This window comes from Oncorhynchus keta, chromosome 19, assembly GCF_023373465.1.
Source record: "Oncorhynchus keta strain PuntledgeMale-10-30-2019 chromosome 19, Oket_V2, whole genome shotgun sequence".
In the NCBI taxonomy this organism is placed as follows: Eukaryota; Metazoa; Chordata; class Actinopteri; order Salmoniformes; family Salmonidae; genus Oncorhynchus; species Oncorhynchus keta.
The window spans coordinates 83,718,149-83,738,820 of NC_068439.1; the positions used below are offsets into that span (position 1 = coordinate 83,718,149).

General features: G+C 42.1%; 1 protein-coding gene across 1 annotated transcript in view; it reads right to left on the reverse strand.

Moving 5' to 3' along the window:
• The window catches only part of LOC118376851 (fibronectin type III domain-containing protein 4), an 88,503-nt gene that overhangs the window by 51,460 nt on the left and 16,371 nt on the right, over nucleotides 1–20,672 (reverse strand). The window contains exon 2 of the mRNA XM_052471646.1: nucleotides 4,058–4,173. Within this exon, the coding sequence (XP_052327606.1) occupies nucleotides 4,058–4,173 (116 nt within the window). The remainder of the gene's footprint in view (nucleotides 1–4,057; nucleotides 4,174–20,672) is intronic.

Here is a 20,672-nt window from a genome sequence, read left to right on the forward strand (position 1 = left end):
GAGTACAGTATATACATATGAGATGAGTGTGTAGACAAAGTAAACAAAGTGGCATAGTTAAAGTGGCTAGTGATACATGTGTTACATAAGGATGCAGTCGATGATGTAGAGTACAGTATATACATATGCATATGAGATGAATAATGTAGGGTAAGTAACATTATATAAGGTAGCATTGTTTAAAGTGGCTAGTGATATATTTACATAATTCCCATCAATTCCCATTATTAAAATGGCTGGAGTTGGGTCAGTGTCAATGACAGTGTGTTGGCAGCAGCCACTCACACTGTTAGTGGTGGCTGTTTAATAGTCTGATGGCCTTGAGATAGAAGCTGTTTTTCAGTCTCTCGGTCCCAGCTTTGATGCACCTGTACTGACCTCGCCTTCTGGATGATAGCGGGGTGAACAGGCAGTGGTTCGGGTGGTTGATGTCCTTGATGATCTTTATGGCCTTCCTGTAACAACGGGTGGTGTAGGTGTCCTGGAGGGCAGGTAGTTTGCCTAAGCAGACCAACTACGACTACTACTACTACAACTACTGCTACTACTACTACTAAGCATACCAACTACTACTACTACTACTATTACTACTACTACTATAATACTACTATACTACTCCTACTACTACTACTACGCAGACCAACTACTACTACTACTACTACTACTACTACTACTACTACCACTACTACTTCAACTACTACTACTACTACTACTACTACTACTTCTACTACCACACTACTGCTACTATACTACTATACTAGTACTACTACTACTACTACTACTACCACTACTACGACTACTACTACTACTACTACTACTACTACTATACTACTATAATACTACTACTCATCATACTACTACTACGCTATGACCAAATACTACCAACTACTACTACTACTACTACTACTACTACTACTACTACTACTACTACTACTACTACTACTACTACTACTACGACTACTATACTAATACTACTATAATACTACCACCACTACTACTACTACTACTACTACTACTACTACTACAACAATACTACTACTATACTGCTACTAAAACTATACTACTACTACTACTGCTACTACTAGTACTACTACTACTACTCCTACTACGACTACTATACTACTACTACCACTACTATTACTACCAATACTATCACTACTACTACTACTACCACTACTATACCACTACTACTACTACTACTACTACTACTACTACTACTACTACTACTACGCTACGCCACTACTACTACTACTACTACTACTACTACTACTACCACACTACTACTACTACTACTACTACTACTACTACTACTACAACTACTGCTACTACTACTACTACTACTACTACTAAGCAGACCAACTACAACTACTACTACTACAACTACTGCTACTACTACTACTAAGCATACCAACTACTACTACTACTACTATTACCACTACACTACTACTACTACAACTACTACTATACTACTACTATACTACTATAATACTACTGCTATCATACTACTATACTACTACTACTACTACTACTACGCAGACCATCTACTACTACTACTACTACTACTACTACTACTACTACTACTACCACTACTACTACTACTACTACTACTACTACTACTACTTCTACTACCACACTACTGCTACTATACTACTATACTACTACTACTACTACTACTACTACTACTATACTACTACTACTACTACTACTACTACTACTACTACTACTATACTACTACTACTACTACTACTACTACTACGATACTACTACTACCACTACTACTAAGCAGGCATACTACTACTACCACAACTACTATACTACTATAATTTTACTAATATACTACTACTACTACTATACTACTACTACTAAGCAGACCTACTGCTACTACTACTACTACTATACTACTACAACTACTGCTACTACTACTACTACTACTACTACTAAGCAGACCAACTACAACTACGATTACTACGACTACTGCTGCTACTACTACTAAGCATACCAACTACTACTACTACTACTACTACTACTACACTACTACTACTACAACTACTACTATACTACTACTATACTACTATAATACTACTGCTATCATACTACTATACTACTACTACTACTACTACTACGCAGACCATCTACTACTACTACTACTACTACTACTACTACTACTACTACTACTACTACTACTACTATACTAACACTACTACTACTACTACTACTACTACCACTACTACTACCACTACTACCATACTACTACTACTACTACTACTACTATACTAACACCACTGCTAGTACTACTACTACTATACTACTACTACTACTAAGCAGACCTATTACTACTACTACTACTACTACTACTACTACAACTACTACGACTACTACTACTACTACTTACACAGAGCATACAGCGACTACTACTACTCAGTATGCACAGTGAGTATGTTTAAAAATGAGTATGCGTAGGTAGTTCCACTATTCTAAGCATTCTCAAAGCAATCCCACCTGAAAACGGCTCTCTGGGAGCTGTGGATATTAACCCTGGAATCGTATATATCTCCTGACAAATCAAACACGTTGAACTTTATTTACATTCTTAGTCAAACCTTCCTTCATGGTCATTTATATTAGCATGTGAACCAAGCCTTCGGTATTGCTGAGAAATCGTGAACATGTTAAGGCCGACAATGCTATATCCATCCACATTATGTATGAGTGGTTGTTCTTCTATTCACTGCATCTATTCTCTCATTATAATTGATACCATCCTCATATTTTTTGCATAATTTGAATATTTAACTAATGCTTTGTTGCATTTTTCCGACTGTGAATATTGGGTTTGAAACTGTCATACAATAACGTTGGAATGGTCGTCTCATCTGATGCTGGCAACAACTGGAATTTTTGTGGGTGAAATCTAAAGCATTCTTGTCATATAATCGAATATTGTGGTTTGGGTAATATTTTGGACTGCTATCTCTGCTTTTTTGATCATGAGGTGTTTTGAAACTCTTTGGAAAGTTCTCAGACCCCTTGCATTTTTTACACAATTTGTTATGTTACACAAGTTAAATAAAAAAATCCTTAGAAATCTAAACACAACACCCCATAATGACAAGGCAAAAATAGGTTTTTAGAAATGTTTGCTACTTTACAAAAAAATATGAAGATAGCTGTGCAGCGACGCTTCCCATCTAACCTGACAGAGCTTGAGAGGATCTGCAGAGAAGAATGGGAGAAACTCCCCAAATACAGGTGTGCCAAGCTTGTAGCATCATACCCAAGAAGACTCAAGGCTGTAATCGCTGCCAAAGGTGCTTCAACAAAGTACTGAGTAAAGGGTCTGAATACTTACGAAAAATGTGATATTTCAGTATTTTTAGTCGTAATGAATAAAGCTCTGATTAAGGCCGTGAGGCCGATACGTGAAGCTTATTGAAGATCAGTGACCAAGAGCAGTGTGCGGTTCCCCTTTTCCCACATCTTGTTCAACTGGTACCACGCACCTGCGAAAAAAGATGGCTCAGATGTGCGAGTGCTTCTTGAAATTTTGAGTTGTAATGAGTTGCAAACATTTCAGATTTTTTTTGTTTTGTTACTATGTCATTATTTGGGGGTATTGTGTGTAGATTGATACAACAACAAAACAGTTGGAAAAAAGGCTGTAACGTAACAAAATGTTTAAAAGGTCAAGGGGTTTTGAATACTTTCTGAATGCATAAAGTATTACAGTAGTAAACATGCAGTATTTATATATATACACGGCTGTATTCACCTTAAAACACATCAGACATGTAGCACATCAAATACTGATGTAAACAGAACCTCTACAACAATGACATTTAGTAAATAAACATCTTAACAGTGGAATTCACTTAGCAAACTAAACCTTTACCAAGATCTCATCCACCCATTACATTTGTATATTTTGTCAACAAGACCATTGGGCTAGATAATAATAATAATAATAATAATAATAATAATAATAATAATAATAATAATAATAATAATAATAATAATAATAATAATGAATAACTATTAATAATAACTACATAGTAGTCACCTGCTGTGAGATGGAGAAGCCGATGATGACTTCACCCTCAGGTATCTCCCAGTAGACAGTGGCTGAGTCGGCCCTCAGGTGCATCACAGACACGTTGACAGGAGCAGGGGGACGGTCTGAGGAGAGAGGAACAAGAGCTTGTTAGGGGAAAAAGTACATTAGGTAAGTCTCTAAAAGGAAAGGAGATTTTTCATTTGAGTTAGTTTCAAGGTGGTGCGACCGACAAAGAGGCGGTCTTAGGAGAGAGGAACAATAACATATAAAGGGGTGAGGATACAGAAGTAAACTAATTATTTGTTTGTATTGGTACCAGGGGGTGTGACTGACCGTTTCTATAGGTGCCAGGGGGTGTGACTGACCATTTGTATCGGTGCCAGGGGGTGACTGACAGTTTGTATCGGTGCCAGGGGGTGCGACTGACTGTTTGTATCGGTACCAGGGGGTGTGACTGACAGTTTGTATCGGTACCAGGGGGTGTGACTGACCGTTTGTATCGGTACCAGGGGGTGTGACTGACGGTTTGTATCGGTACCAGGGGGTGTGACTGACGGTTTGTATCGGTACCAGGGGGTGTGACTGACGGTTTGTATCGGTACCAGGGGGTGTGACTGACGGTTTGTATCGGTACCAGGGGGTGTGACTGACCGTTTGTATCGGTATCAGGGGGTGTGACTGACCGTTTCTATAGGTGCCAGGGGGTGTGACTGACCGTTTCTATAGGTGCCACATTTTGTGACTTTACAGCTTTATTCGGTAAAATGGGTGTGAAAAATCCGTTTCTATAGGTACCACATAATGTGACTGAAAACCGTTTCTGAAATAGGTAAGGGGTGTGACTGACCATTTGTATCTCACGGTACCAGGGGTGTGACAGAGCCATTTGATTAAAGACCATTGGGTGTGACTGACTGTTTGCATCTTGGTGCCAGGGGTGTGACTGAGTCCACCTGTTTGTATTGGTGCCATGATTTGTGAGGCTGACACGTTTCTATAGGTGCCAGTTGACAGTGCATGTGACAAAAACCATTTTAGGTACCGGAATTGTGTGACTGAGACAGGTTTGTATCGAGGTACCTGGGGAAGGTGTGATTTCTGCAGCATTGAAGGTTTGTATACAGTCCATCATTCTTAAATGGAAAGTTTTCAGCCCCCTTCACTTCTTCCACATTTTGTTACTTTACAGCTTTATTCTAAAATGGATTTCACTCTGACAGAGCTCCAGAATTCCTCTGTGGCGATGGGAGAACCTTCCAAAAGGACAACCAATAAGGCCTATATGGTAGAGTGGCCAGATGGAAGCTACTTCTCAGGAAAAGTCACATGACAGCCCACTTTGAGTTTGCCAAAAGTCACCTAAAGGACTCTCAGACCATGTGAAACAAGATTTTCTGGTCTGATGAAACCTGGCACCATCCCTACGGTAAAGCACGTTGGTGACCGCATCATACTGCGTGGTTGTTTTCAGGCACCAGGGACTGGGAGACTAGTCAGGATCGAGGGAAAGATGAACGGAGATAAAGTACAGAGAAACCATTGATGAAAACCTGCTCTAGAACGCTCAGGACCTCAGACTGGAGCGAAGGTTCACCTTCCAACAGGACAACGACCCTAAGCACACAGCCAAGACATCGCAGGAGTGGCTTCGGGACAAGTCTCTGAATGTCCTTGAGTAGCCTAGCCAGAGCCCGGACTTGAACCCGATCAAACATCGAGAGAGACTTAAAAAAAAGCTGTGCAGCAACACTCCCCATCCAACCCGACAGCTGGACAGTTGTAAATCCAAAACGATATATCCACTAATTTTCACGTGTTTTTTTCATCAGAAATAATTGTTCAAGGGTACCTTCATGTGTTTATAAAATATTACAGGTTCTAGATTTTAGATATGTATTAAACTGGTTTTGTTGCGGAATGTTATATATCAATTGTTCAGCTGGAATATAATGTTTGTGTTCTGTGTATTTGGCTGTGATATGTGGTCACCTAGTTATCTTTAAGATGAAAGCACTGTAAGTCGCTCTACATACGAGCATCTGCTAAACGTATCATTTGATCAGTTATTTATATATATAAAAAAAAAGAAAACGTAGTTATTACATTTGACGTTAGTAAACTACTTGTTTCTCTGAGAGTGAGGCGGATATATAGCGTTTTGCAACAAAACATGATTTATGCGTGTCTCTGAAATGAAACCATCAAGTGAGAGATTTAAAAATAAATACATCTGTCATCGAACAACCCCATGGCATGATGGTTAAAAAACCCCATGGCATGATGGTTAAAAAAAACATGGCATGATGGTTAAAAAAACACATGGCATGATGGTTAAAAAAAACATGGCATGATGGTTAAAAAAAACATGGCATGATGGTTAAAAAAACCCATGGCATGATGGTTAAAAAACCATGGCATGATGGTTAAAAAAACCCATGGCATGATGGTTAAAAAAACCCATGGCATGATGGTTAAAAAAAACCATGGCATGATGGTTAAAAAACCCATGGCATGATGGTTAAAAACCATGGCATGATGGTTAAAAAAACATGGCATGATGGTTAAAAACCCCATGGCATGATGGTTAAAAAACCCCATGGCATGATGGTTAAAAAACCCATGGCATGATGGTTAAAAAACCCATGGCATGATGGTTAAAAAAAACCCATGGCATGATGGTTAAAAAACCCATGGCATGATGGTTAAAAAACCCATGGCATGATGGTTAAAAAAACCCATGGCATGATGGTTAAAAAACCCCATGGCATGATGGTGAAAAAAACCCCATGGCATGATGGTTAAAAACCCCATGGCATGATGGTTAAAAACCCCATGGCATGATGGTTAAAACCCATGGCATGATGGTTAAAAAAAACATGGCATGATGGTTAAAAAACCCATGGCATGATGGTTAAAAAAACCCATGGCATGATGGTTAAAAACCCCATGGCATGATGGTGAAAAACCCATGGCATGATGGTTAAAAAACCCATGGCATGATGGTGAAAAAACCCATGGCATGATGGTTAAAAAACCCATGGCATGATGGTTAAAAAAAACATGGCATGATGGTTAAAAAACCCATGGCATGATGGTTAAAAAAACCCATGGCATGATGGTTAAAAACCCATGGCATGATGGTTAAAAAAACCCATGGCATGATGGTTAAAAAACCCATGGCATGATGGTTAAAAAAACCCATGGCATGATGGTTAAAAAAACCCATGGCATGATGGTTAAAAAACCCATGGCATGATGGTTAAAAAACCCCATGGCATGATGGTTAAAAAACCCATGGCATGATGGTTAAAAAAACCCATGGCATGATTTACATTTACATTTAAACCAGACATGGCATGATGGTTAAAAACCCATGGCATAATGGTTAAAAAACCCATGGCATGATGGTTGCCTCTCCTTGTTGGCATGATGGTTAAAAAAACGCATCACCGGTGGTTAGCCATCATTGAATTTTTTCATTGGTTTTGTCTTGTCTTCCCACACACCTGTTTTCAATCCCATGGCATGATGGTGTATTTAACCCTCTGTTTCCCCTCATGTCTTTGTGAGATTGATTTGGCATGATGGTTAAAAAATTGTTGGCATGATGGTTAAAAACCCATGTTTTGTTGGTTAAAAACATTTATGATGGTTAATCATGGAATGATTATTAAAAACCCCATTGGCATGATGGTTAAAAAAACATGGCATGATGGTTAAAACCCCCAGGCATGATGGTTAAAAAACCCCATGGCATGATGGTTAAAAAAAACATGGCATGATGGTTAAAAACCCCATGGCATGATGGTTAAAAAAACCCATGGCATGATGGTTAAAAAACCCATGGCATGATGGTTAAAAAAACATGGCATGATGGTTAAAAAACCCATGGCATGATGGTTAAAAAAAACCCATGGCATGATGGTTAAAAAACATGGCATGATGGTTAAAAAAACATGGCATGATGGTGAAAAAACCCCATGGCATGATGGTGAAAAAACCCCATGGCATGATGGTGAAAAAACCCCATGGCATGATGGTTAAAAAAACACACCAATCTTTTTTATAAAGGTCTTTAAATAATAAAGTACGGTATAACATGAGGGAAGGTGGCTGGAGGACTCCACTGACTGACTACACCCTTTATTTTTAACACCTAAAGGGGTGTTATGAGAAATATGGAAAGGGGGGGGGTCCAAGTCTGTTTTTTTGTGAGCTTTTTAAGTAGCCATCAATGATAGCTACATGATATGGCAAAGAGTATCAGCAAGCATTGACAGATAACGCAATTGAAAACATCAAAATTACTATGGAATCCAATTACCTTGAGCAGAATCCAATTAGTTATTGCATTCCGATAGTGATTGGATATTCATTGATATTAGCAGTATGTGTTGAATTTAGGACGCTTTTAGGAAATTGATAAGGCAGGCAAACCTTTAATAAAGTTATGAAAGGAGAAAATGAAGGTGAAATTGAGAAATCCCTCCCTCCCTCCATCCCTCCAAATCCCTCCCTCCCTCCCCCTCCATCCCTCCATCCCTCCTTCCTATCTCCAGTCCCTCCCTCCCTCCCTCCCATCTCCAGTCCCTCCCTCCCTCCCCTCCAGTCCCTCCCTCCCTCCCAGTCCCTCCCTCCCTCCCTCCTATCTCCAGTCCCTCCCTCCCTCCCTCCCTCCCTCCCTCCCTCCCATCTCCAGTCCCTCCCTCCCTCCCTCCCTCCCCCTCCCCCATCTCCAGTCCCTCCCTCCCTCCCTCCTTCCTATCTCCAGTCCCTCCCTCCCTCCCTCCTATCTCCAGTCCCTCCCTCCCTCCTTCTTTCTTATCTCCAGGTACAATCAATACTGGCCTCCCTGTTCTGTTCTGTTCTGCCACCAAGGTGACCGATGACACACAATATAAGAAAGAAAATCAATTCCTACCAATGACAGATATGGTAGAATGTCAGCGGAACAGGGGTCCAGCTATCACTCCAAGAGTGAGGAGACTTACTTCCCAAATTGCACTCTATTCCCTATGAGCTCTGGTCAATAGTACTGCACTATATAGGGAATAGGGTGGTTATGGATCCATGTCTAAAGTAGTGCACTATGTAGGGTATAGGGTGGTTATGGGCCCTGGACGAAAGTAGTGCACTATGTAGGGAATAGGGTGGTTATGGGTCCATGTCTAAAGTAGTGCACTTTGTAGGGTATAGGGTGGTTATGGGCCCTGGTCGAAAGTAGTGCACTATGTAGGGAATAGGGTGGTTATGGGTCCTGGTCTAAAGTAGTGCACTAGGTAGGGAATAGGGTGCAATTTGGAACTTCACACAATGTCATCCATTCCCACCAGTCTTTAAGATAACTTTAAGATGACACACCCTGCTGGGGTTTAGATACAGGTCTGCCTAGTGGAGCCAATGCCTGGTGACACACATGGGAAAAGACCGTTAAGGTATCTGTGTTGGGGGGTGGAGAGATATTGAGTGACATCATGGGGTCGCGGGGTCAGGTCTACCTCATTTTCCCATTTGAGAAGCTCCGATTGTAGAGGTGGGTTAACATAGATAGATGCTGACAGATGTATAGAGGGAAGGAAGAGAGAGAGAGAGAGAGAGAGAGAGAGAGAGGAGAGAGAGAGAGGAGAGAGAGGAGAGCGAGAGAGAGAGAGAGAGAGAGAGAGAGAGAGAGAGAGAGAGAGGAGAGAGGGGTGAGAGACAAGAGAGAGAGGAGAGAGGAGAGAGATGGAGAGATAGAGAGGAAAGAGAGAGAAAGAGAGGAGAGAGGAGAGAGAGGGGCGCGAGAGAGGTTGTGTCCCTCCAACTTGATAGTGCTCCAAAGAGCAGTATGTTAAAGCATCACATCAGACACATTCTGATGTGGACATGGTGTGATGTGCAAAGGAGAACAAAAACAGGCATTTACAGAATCAGAAAAATATTCTCAGACTTCTTAGGCAGTAACACAATGTTATCCAATATCAAAGAACCAAGAGGAGACATTAATTCATGCCAAATACCAGTCGCTTTTATCCAAAGCTTGTTTACATATGTGTGGTCCCGGGAAACGAGCCCACTATCCTGCCTTCTTATAGACAGAGAGGTCCAGCCCACATTTTTATACAGATCTCAATTGTCAGGACCCGGTTACGAACCCGGGTCTCCGGAGTGAGAAACAGTCACTAAACCAACTGAGCCACGAATAGTCAGCAGAACCCAGAAGATGAGGCAGACACAGCAGTACTTGAGACGGTGTATTTAATGAAGTAAAAAGTGAAGTTCTTCAGGAAAACATGTAACTCCACAACCTCAAAAGGAATTCCACAAGAACAAAGGCAATCCTCCAAGACAAAAGGTAAATCCACAAGGTGGAAGGTAAAGCACAAAAAGCCTCAAAAGATACTCAAAAACAAACAAACAAGAACAAAAAACAGAATTCCACAAGAGAGTCCACCGGGATCAACAAGAGTTCACAGAGTACTAGGGCTGGGTGCTAACATACAAACACAGAGCAAAGAACTGAGGAAAACAAAGGGTTTAAATACAATCAGGGGAAACGAGGCACAGGTGCAAATAATAATGGGGATAGGGAAAACAAAAGGTCAAAAGGCACAATGGGGGCATCTAGTGACCAAAAACCGGAACAACCCTGGACAAATCCTGACATCAATGTTGTAAAATTGTCCCCGGTGATACAAAAACGTATTGCTGAATGATAGACCGCGTCCAAAGAGCTTAAAACAAAGGTTTCCGCATGTAAAGAACCAAGAGGCATTATTTATTTCAATGTAAAAAATACTAGCTTCTTAGTCAGATTTTCTATATGCGTTAGGAAGGACAATTTGTCATCAATCCAGACACCCAGGTACTTTATATTGAGAAAGCAGCTCAATTTGGGCTCCACATATACAGGTCCTCGGGGTCAACATTTCATGACCTAGAAAACAGCATGAGCTTGGTTTTACTTGAATTTAACACTCATTTAAGATCTGTACATATTTCAGAACTGGATCAGTCATCCTGAAGTTCACGAATAGCCTGCTGCACTGAGGTGGCACAGGAACACAACACGGTGTCTGCATAGAGATGAATGTTACAAGTATGAACAGTGTTTCCTATGCCATTAATATACAAAGTGAAACAATAATGGACCTAAAATAGAACCCTGAGGAACACCTTTTTGAATCTCAAGAAATCCAGATTAAACCCCATCTATTAAGATGGCCTGAGTTCTGTCACTGAGATAATTCAGATTAAACCCCATCTATCAAGATGGCCTGAGTTCTGTCATTAAGATAATTCAGATTTAACCCTATCTGGTAAGATGTCCTGAGTTCTGTCACTACGATAATTCTGAAACTATAAACAGGATGTATATCCCAGGCCTATTCTTGATCATTTCTTCAGCAAAACGGAATGATCAACAGTGTTGAACGTCTTTGACAGATCAATGAATAAAGCAGCACAGCTCTTTTGTTTAGCATCCAAGGCGTTGATACGATCATTAACAACTAGTGTGGTTGCTGTGGTAGTACTATGCCCAGGCCTAAAACCCTGATTGGTTTATATTAAGAATACAATTATCAGATAAAAAGGAACAAAGTTGTACATTGACCAATGATTCAAGAATCTTAGCTAAAGAAGGTAGTCTTGAAATGGGGCTCTGAACCTCCATGGACTTTACAGTGTCCCAGAACGTTTTGGAGTTTGTGCTACAAGATGCACATTTCTGTTTGAAAAAGCTAGCCTTTGCTTTCCTAACTGCCTGTGTATATTGGTTCCTAACTTCCCTTAAAAGTTGCATATCGCGGGAGCTATTCGATGCTAATGCAGTTCGCCACAGGGCAGACAGGTCTGGAGTGAACCAAGGGTTATATCTGTTCCTGTTTCTACATTTTTTGAATGGGGCATGGTTATTTACGATGTGCAGAATAACCAGGCATCCTCTACTGACAGAATGAGGTCAATATCCTTCCAGGATACCCGGGCCAGGTCGATTAGAAAGGCCTGCTGAAGTGTTTTAGGGAGGGTTTGACAGTGATGAGGGCTGGTCGTTGATGAGGCAGTGATCGCTGAGATCCTGGTTGAAGACATCAGAGGTGTATTTAGTTGGCAGGTTGGTCAGGATAATATCTATGAGGGTGCCCATGTTTACAGATTTGGGGTTGAACCTGGTAGGTTCATTGATCATTTGTGTGAGATTGAGGGTCGGCCTGGGTGTTAAGCATGTCCCAGTTTAGGTCACCTAACAGTACAAGCTCTGAAGATAGATGGGGGGCAATCAATTCACATATGGTGTCCAGGGCACAGCTGGGGGCAGAAGATGGTCTATAGCAAGTGGAAACATTGAGAGACTTGTTTATGGAAAGGTGGATTTTTAGAAGTAGAAGCTCGAATTGAAGCCACGTTGCTGTTATCATTGACAGATACTGTACAATTGTTGAGTTGACAACTCAAACATGTCAATAACTGTCCACACAGTCAGTAATGATCAAATCAAATCTAATGTAATTTGTCACATGCGCCGAATACAACAGGTGTTGTTGATCTTTAGACATTACCAAATCTAATGTGTTCTCATTCATTACCAAATCTAATGTGTTCTCATTCATTACCAAATCTAATGTGTTCTCATTCATTACCAAAGCGTTGGACTAGTAATGTGTTCTCATTCACCCCTGAGCAAAGGTCAAATCTGTTCTGCCCCAAAAGTTAACGCTGTTCCCATGAATTTGAAAATATATGTTCTTAACGTGACCTTCCTGGTTAAATATGATCTTAAAAAAAAAAAAAAATAATATATAATATAATAATGTGCATTCATTCAAATCAACGTGTTCTCATTTAGACCAAATCTAATGTGTTCTCACATAGACCATGTGGTTCTCATATGTTAATGAGAGTATAGACAAAATGCTTGTTCTCATATAGACCCTAATGTGTTCTCATATAGACCAAATCTAATGTGTTCTCATAGACCCTAATGTTCAAAACCTATCTTGTCATATACCCTATATCATATACCCTATGTCATATAACCTATGTCATATAACCTATGTCATATACCCTATATCATATAACCTGTCATATACCCTATGTCATATACCCTGTGTCATATAACCTATGTCATATACCCTATGTCATATAACCTATGTCATATACCCTATGTCATATACCCTATGTCATATACCCTATGTCATATAACCTATGTCATATACCCTATGTCATATACCCTATGTTATATAACCTATGTCATTTACCCTATGTCATATAACCTATGTCATATACCCTATGTCATATACCCTATGTCATATAACCTATGTCATATACCCTATGTCATATACCCTATGTCATATAACCTATGTCATATACCCTATGTCATATACCCTATGTCATATACCCTAAGTCATATACCCTATGTCATATAACCTATGTCATATAACCTATGTCATTTACCCTATGTCATATAAACTATGTCATATACCCTATGTCATATACCCTATGTCATATAACCTATGTCATATACCCTATGTCATATACCCTATGTCATATAACCTATGTCATATACCCTATGTCATATACCCTATGTCATATACCCTATGTCATATAACCTATGTCATATACCCTATGTCATATACCTATGTCATATACCCTATGTCATATACCCTATGTCATATACCCTATGTCATATAACCTATGTCATATACCCTATGTCATATACCCTATGTCATATACCCTATGTCATATACCCTATGTCATATAACCTATGTCATATACCCTATGTCATATACAGTGCCATGCTGAAGTATTCACCCCCCTTGGCATTTTTCTTATTTTGTTGCATTACAACCTGGAATTTAAATATATTTTTATTTGGATTTCATGTAATGGACATAAACAAAATAGTCCAAATTGGTGAAATGAAATGAAAAAAATTACTTATTTAAAAAAATAACAACTGAAAAGTTGTGCGTAAATATGCAATCACCCCCCTTTGCTATGAAGTCCCTAAATAACATCTGGTGCCACCAATTACCTTCAGAAGTCACATTATTAGTTACATAAAGTCCACCTGTGTGCAATCTAAGTGTCATATGATCTGTCACATGATCTCAGGATATATGCACCTGTTCTGAAAGGCCCCAGAGTCTGCAACACCACTTAGCAAGGGGCACCACCAAGCAAGGGGCACCACCAAGCAAGGGGCACCACCAAGCAAGGGCCACCACCAAGCAAGGGCCACCACCAAGCAAGGGGCACCACCAAGCAAGGGGCACCATGAACACCAAGGAGATCTCCAAACAGGTCAGGGACAAAGTTGTGGACAAGTACAGATCAGCGTTGGGTTATAAAAAAATATCTGAAACTTTTAACATCCTACGGATCACCATTATTAAAAAATTGAAAGAATATGGCACCACACAAACAAATCCCCTCCTCTCTTCTCCAGACCATTTCCGGAGACCTCCTCCCTTACCTCACCTCGCTCATCAACTCATCCCTGACCGCTGGCTACGTCCCTTCCGTCTTCAAGAGAGCGAGAGTTGCACCCCTTCTGAAAAAACCTACACTCGATCCCTCCGATGTCAACAACTACAGACCAGTATCCCTTCTTTCTTTTCTCTCCAAAACTCTTGAACGTGCCGTCCTTGGCCAGCTCTCCCGCTATCTCTCTCAGAATGACCTTCTTGATCCAAATCAGTCAGGTTTCAAGACTAGTCATTCAACTGAGACTGCTCTTCTCTGTATCACGGAGGCGCTCCGCACCACTAAAGCTAACTCTCTCTCCTCTGCTCTCATCCTTCTAGACCTATCGGCTGCCTTCGATACTGTGAACCATCAGATCCTCCTCTCCACCCTCTCCGAGTTGGGCATCTCCGGCGCGGCCCACGCTTGGATTGCGTCCTACCTGACAGGTCGCTCCTACCAGGTGGCGTGGCGAGAATCTCCTCACCACGTGCTCTCACCACTGGTGTCCCCCAGGGCTCTGTTCTAGGCCCTCTCCTATTCTCGCTATACACCAAGTCACTTGGCTCTGTCATAACCTCACATGGTCTCTCCTATCATTGCTATGCAGACGACACACAATTAATCTTCTCCTTTCCCCCTTCTGATGACCAGGTGGCGAATCGCATCTCTGCATGTCTGGCAGACATATCAGTGTGGATGACGGATCACCACCTCAAGCTGAACCTCGGCAAGACGGAGCTGCTCTTCCTCCCGGGGAAGGACTGCCCGTTCCATGATCTCGCCATCACGGTTGACAACTCCATTGTGTCCTCCTCCCAGAGCGCTAAGAACCTTGGCGTGATCCTGGACAACACCCTGTCGTTCTCAACTAACATCAAGGCGGTGGCCCGTTCCTGTAGGTTCATGCTCTACAACATCCGCAGAGTACGACCCTGCCTAACACAGGAAGCGGCGCAGGTCCTAATCCAGGCACTTGTCATCTCCCGTCTGGATTACTGCAACTCGCTGTTGGCTGGGCTCCCTGCCTGTGCCATTAAACCCCTACAACTCATCCAGAACGCCGCAGCCCGTCTGGTGTTCAACCTTCCCAAGTTCTCTCACGTCACCCCGCTCCTCCGCTCTCTCCACTGGCTTCCAGTTGAAGCTTGCATCCGCTACAAGACCATGGTGCTTGCCTACGGAGCTGTGAGGGGAACGGCACCTCAGTACCTCCAGGCTCTGATCAGGCCCTACACCCAAACAAGGGCACTGCGTTCATCCACCTCTGGCCTGCTCGCCTCCCTACCACTGAGGAAGTACAGTTCCCGCTCAGCCCAGTCAAAACTGTTCGCTGCTCTGGCCCCCCAATGGTGGAACAAACTCCCTCACGACGCCAGGACAGCGGAGTCAATCACCACCTTCCGGAGACACCTGAAACCCCACCTCTTTCAGGAATACCTAGGATAGGATAAGTAATCCTTCTCACCCCCCTTTTAAGATTTAGATGCACTATTGTAAAGTGACTGTTCCACTGGATGTCATAAGGTGAATGCACCAATTTGTAAGTTGCTCTGGATAAGAGCGTCTGTTAAATGACTTAAATGTAATATAAATGTAAGGCCACCCACCAAAACTCACGGACCAGGCAGGGAGGGCATTAATCAGAGAGGCAACAAAGAGACAAAAGATAACCCTGAAGGAGCTGCAAAGCTCCACAGAGGAGATTGTAGTATCTCTGTCCATAGGTCCACAGAGGAGATTGTAGTATCTCTGTCCATAGCTCCACAGAGGAGATTGTAGTATCTCTGTCCATAGGTCCACAGAGGAGATTGTAGTATCTCTGTCCATAGGTCCACAGAGGAGATTGTAGTATCTCTGTCCATAGGTCCACAGAGGAGATTGTAGTATCTCTGTCCATAGGTCCACAGAGGAGATTGTAGTATCTCTGTCCATAGCTCCACAGAGGAGATTGTAGTATCTCTGTCCATAGGTCCACAGAGGAGATTGTAGTATCTCTGTCCATAGCTCCACAGAGGAGATTGTAGTATCTCTGTCCATAGGTCCACAGAGGAGATTGTAGTATCTCTGTCCATAGGTCCACAGAGGACATTGTAGTATCTGTCTGTCCATTGTAGTATCTGTCCATAGGTCCACAGAGGAGATTGTAGTATCTCTGTCCATAGGTCCACAGAGGAGATTGTAGAATCTGTCCATAGGTCCACAGAGGAGATTGTAGAATCTGTCCATAGGTCCACAGAGGAGATTGTAGTATCTGTCCATAGGTCCACAGAGGAGATTGTAGTATCTGTCCATAGGTCCACAGAGGAGATTGTAGTATCTGTCCATAGGTCCACAGAGGAGATCGTAGTATCTCTGTCCATAGGTCCACAGAGGAGATTGTAGAATCTGTCCATAGGTCCACAGAGGAGATTGTAGTATCTGTCCATAGGTCCACAGAGGAGATTGTAGTATCTGTCCATAGGTCCACAGAGGAGATCGTAGTATCTCTGTCCATAGGTCCACAGAGGAGATTGTAGAATCTGTCCATTGCTCCACAGAGGAGATTGTACAATCTGTCCATAGGTCCACAGAGGAGATTGTAGTATCTGTCCATAGGTCCACAGAGGAGATTGTAGTATCTGTCCATAGGTCCACAGAGGAGATTGTAGTATCTGTCCATAGGTCCACAGAGGAGATTGTAGTATCTGTCCATAGGTCCACAGAGGAGATTGTAGAATCTGTCCATAGGTCCACAGAGGAGATTGTAGTATCTGTCCATAGGTCCACAGAGGAGATTGTAGTATCTGTCCATAGGTCCACAGAGGAGATTGTAGTATCTGTCCATAGGTCCACAGAGGAGATTGTAGTATCTGTCCATAGGTCCACAGAGGAGATTGTAGTATCTGTCCATAGGTCCACAGAGGAGATTGTAGTATCTGTCCATAGGTCCACAGAGGAGATTGTAGTATCTGTCCATAGGTCCACAGAGGAGATTGTAGAATCTGTCCATAGGTCCACAGAGGAGATTGTAGTATCTGTCCATAGGTCCACAGAGGAGATTGTAGTATCTGTCCATAGGTCCACAGAGGAGATTGTAGTATCTGTCCATAGGTCCACAGAGGAGATTGTAGAATCTGTCCATAGGTCCACAGAGGAGATTGTAGTATCTGTCCATAGGTCCACAGAGGAGATTGTAGTATCTGTCCATAGGTCCACAGAGGAGATCGTAGTATCTCTGTCCATAGGTCCACAGAGGAGATTGTAGAATCTGTCCATAGGTCCACAGAGGAGATTGTAGAATCTGTCCATAGGTCCACAGAGGAGATTGTAGAATCTGTCCATAGGTCCACAGAGCTGGGCATTACGGAAATAAAAAAGCCATTGTAATATAACCCATGTAATATAACCATGGTATGGCCATAGTAAAGATTTAAACCCTTTGTCACAATCTGCAACCTTGGAGCTAGTCACCCAACACAGAGAGCAATTTGACCAGGCAATCAAACACACCTGATTTAGTTGCTTTGATTATCAGAATGTGCTTTTGAACTTCTGTTCAGGACGCTTCAATGAACGTCAACGATTTTAATCGGCTCATACAGAATTTGTTACAAGAAATAATTTACAGGCCACCTGGTGAGGTTAGCATAGGGGCTAAATGTGTAAGCTTATGTGATGGGAACAGCTAACATGTAGCCTTTAAACGCGTAGCAACTACGTCAACTTAACCTTCTACTTCTAATGTCACATAATTAGTTAAATAAAGTCCACCTGTGTGCAATCTAAGTGTCACATGATCTGTCACATGATCTCAGTATATAATACACCTGTGTGCAATCTAAGTGTCACATGATCTGTCACATGATCTCAGTATATAATACACCTGTGTGCAATCTAAGTGTCACATGATCTGTCACATGATCTCAGTATATATACACCTGTGTGCAATCTAAGTGTCACATGATCTGTCACATGATCTCAGTATATATACACCTGTGTACAATCTAAGTGTCACATGATCTGTCACATGATCTCAGTATATAATACACCTGTGTGCAATCTAAGTGTCACATGATCTGTCACATGATCTCAGTATATAATACACCTGTGTGCAATCTAAGTGTCACATGATCTGTCACATGATCTCAGTATATATACACCTGTTTCGCAAGTCTGTGTTTAGATTATGGTTGTTGTTTGGAAAGCACCTTGAGGATACCCGACAGTGTCAGAAACAAGTGTAGGTGCCACCAGAACTCCACGACATTCTAATCTTCCATTCTAAACAAAGCCAGGCAGTCTCTACAATGGCTACAGCAAGCAAGCTTAGTGATGGGTCAAATGGAGGACAGCTAGATAGAGTCGGGGAAGTGTCTCACACTGTCATCTCCCTCAGGTGTAACAGCGTTCATTCATCCTATAAGAGACAGTCTGTCTGAAATGACACCCTACTCCCTAGTCACTTTATAGTGCACTAGTTTTGACCAAGGCCCTACATGGGGAGGGTAGTATTTGTGACACAGCTCAGAAGGTGACCAGGGACAGGGACAGTGTGACAATACACTAGGACCAGATGGGTCCAGGGGCTAGTATGAGTTTAATGTAATCACAATCTACAATCCCTCAGGCATACAGACAGACAGACAGACAGACAGACAGACAGACAGACAGACAGACAGACAGACAGACAGGCAGGCAGACAGGCAGACAGGCAGACAGGCAGAAAGACAGGCTGACAGGCATCCAGACAAGCAGTCAGGTCGTCAGCCAGACAGATAGGCACCCATAAAGGTAGATAGACACACAGACAGTTAGACAGACAGGCACACATACAGGCACACAGGCAGACAGACAGACAAGCAGACAGACAGGCAGACAGAGAGACAGAAAGACAGGCAGATATACAGGCACTGTCATGCCCTGACCTTAAGAGAGCCGTTTTATTTCTCTATTTGGTTAGGTCAGGGTGTGATTAGGGTGGGTATTCTATGTTTCCTATTTCTTGGTGTGTGGTTTCCAATCAGAGGCAGCTGTCTATCGTTGTCTCTGATTGAGAATCATACTTAGGCAGCCTTTTTCCCACCTGTGTTTTGTGGGTAGTTATTTTCTGTTTAGTGTCTGTTCACCTGACAGAACTGTTTTGTTTTTTCACTTTGTTATTGTGTTCGAGTGTGTTTTGAGTAATAACGAATCATATGAGAGTCACAATGTTTCTGTATAGCCACTCCATGGCCCATCTATCCATGAGAGTCACAATGATTCTGTATAACCACTCCATGGCCCATCTATCCATGAGAGTCACAATGTTTCTGTATAGCCACTCCATGGCCAATCTATCCATGAGAGTCACAATGTTTCTGTATAGCCACTCCATGGCCCATCTATCCATAAGAGTCACAATGATTCAGCCACTCCATGGCCCATCTATCCATAAGAGTCACAATGTTTCTATAGCCACTCCATGGCCCATCTATCCATGAGAGTCACAATGATTCTGTATAGCCACTCCATGGCCCATCTATCCATGAGAGTCACAATGTTTCTGTATAGCCACTCCATGGCCAATCTATCCATGAGAGTCACAATGTTTCTGTATAGCCACTCCATGGCCCATCTATCCATAAGAGTCACAATGATTCTGTATAGCCACTCCATGGCCCATCTATCCATAAGAGTCACAATGTTTCTGTATACAATGGCCCATCTATCCATGAGAGTCACAATGTTTCTGTATAGCCACTCCATGGCCCATCTATCCATGAGAGTCACAATGATTCTGTATAGCCACTCCATGGCCAATCTATCCATGAGAGTCACAATGTTTCTGTATAGCCACTCCATGGCCCATCTATCCATGAGAGTCACAATGTTTCTGTATAGCCACTCCATGGCCAATCTATCCATGAGAGTCACAATGTTTCTGTATAGCCACTCCATGGCCCATCTATCCATGAGAGTCACAATGTTTCTGTATAGCCACTCCATGGCCCATCTATCCATGAGAGTCACAATGTTTCTGTATAGCCACTCCATGGCCCATCTATCCATAAGAGTCACAATGTTTCTGTATAGCCACTCCATGGCCCATCTATCCATGAGAGTCACAATGTTTCTGTATAGCCACTCCATGGCCCATCTATCCATGAGAGTCACAATGATTCTGTATAGCCACTCCATGGCCAATCTATCCATG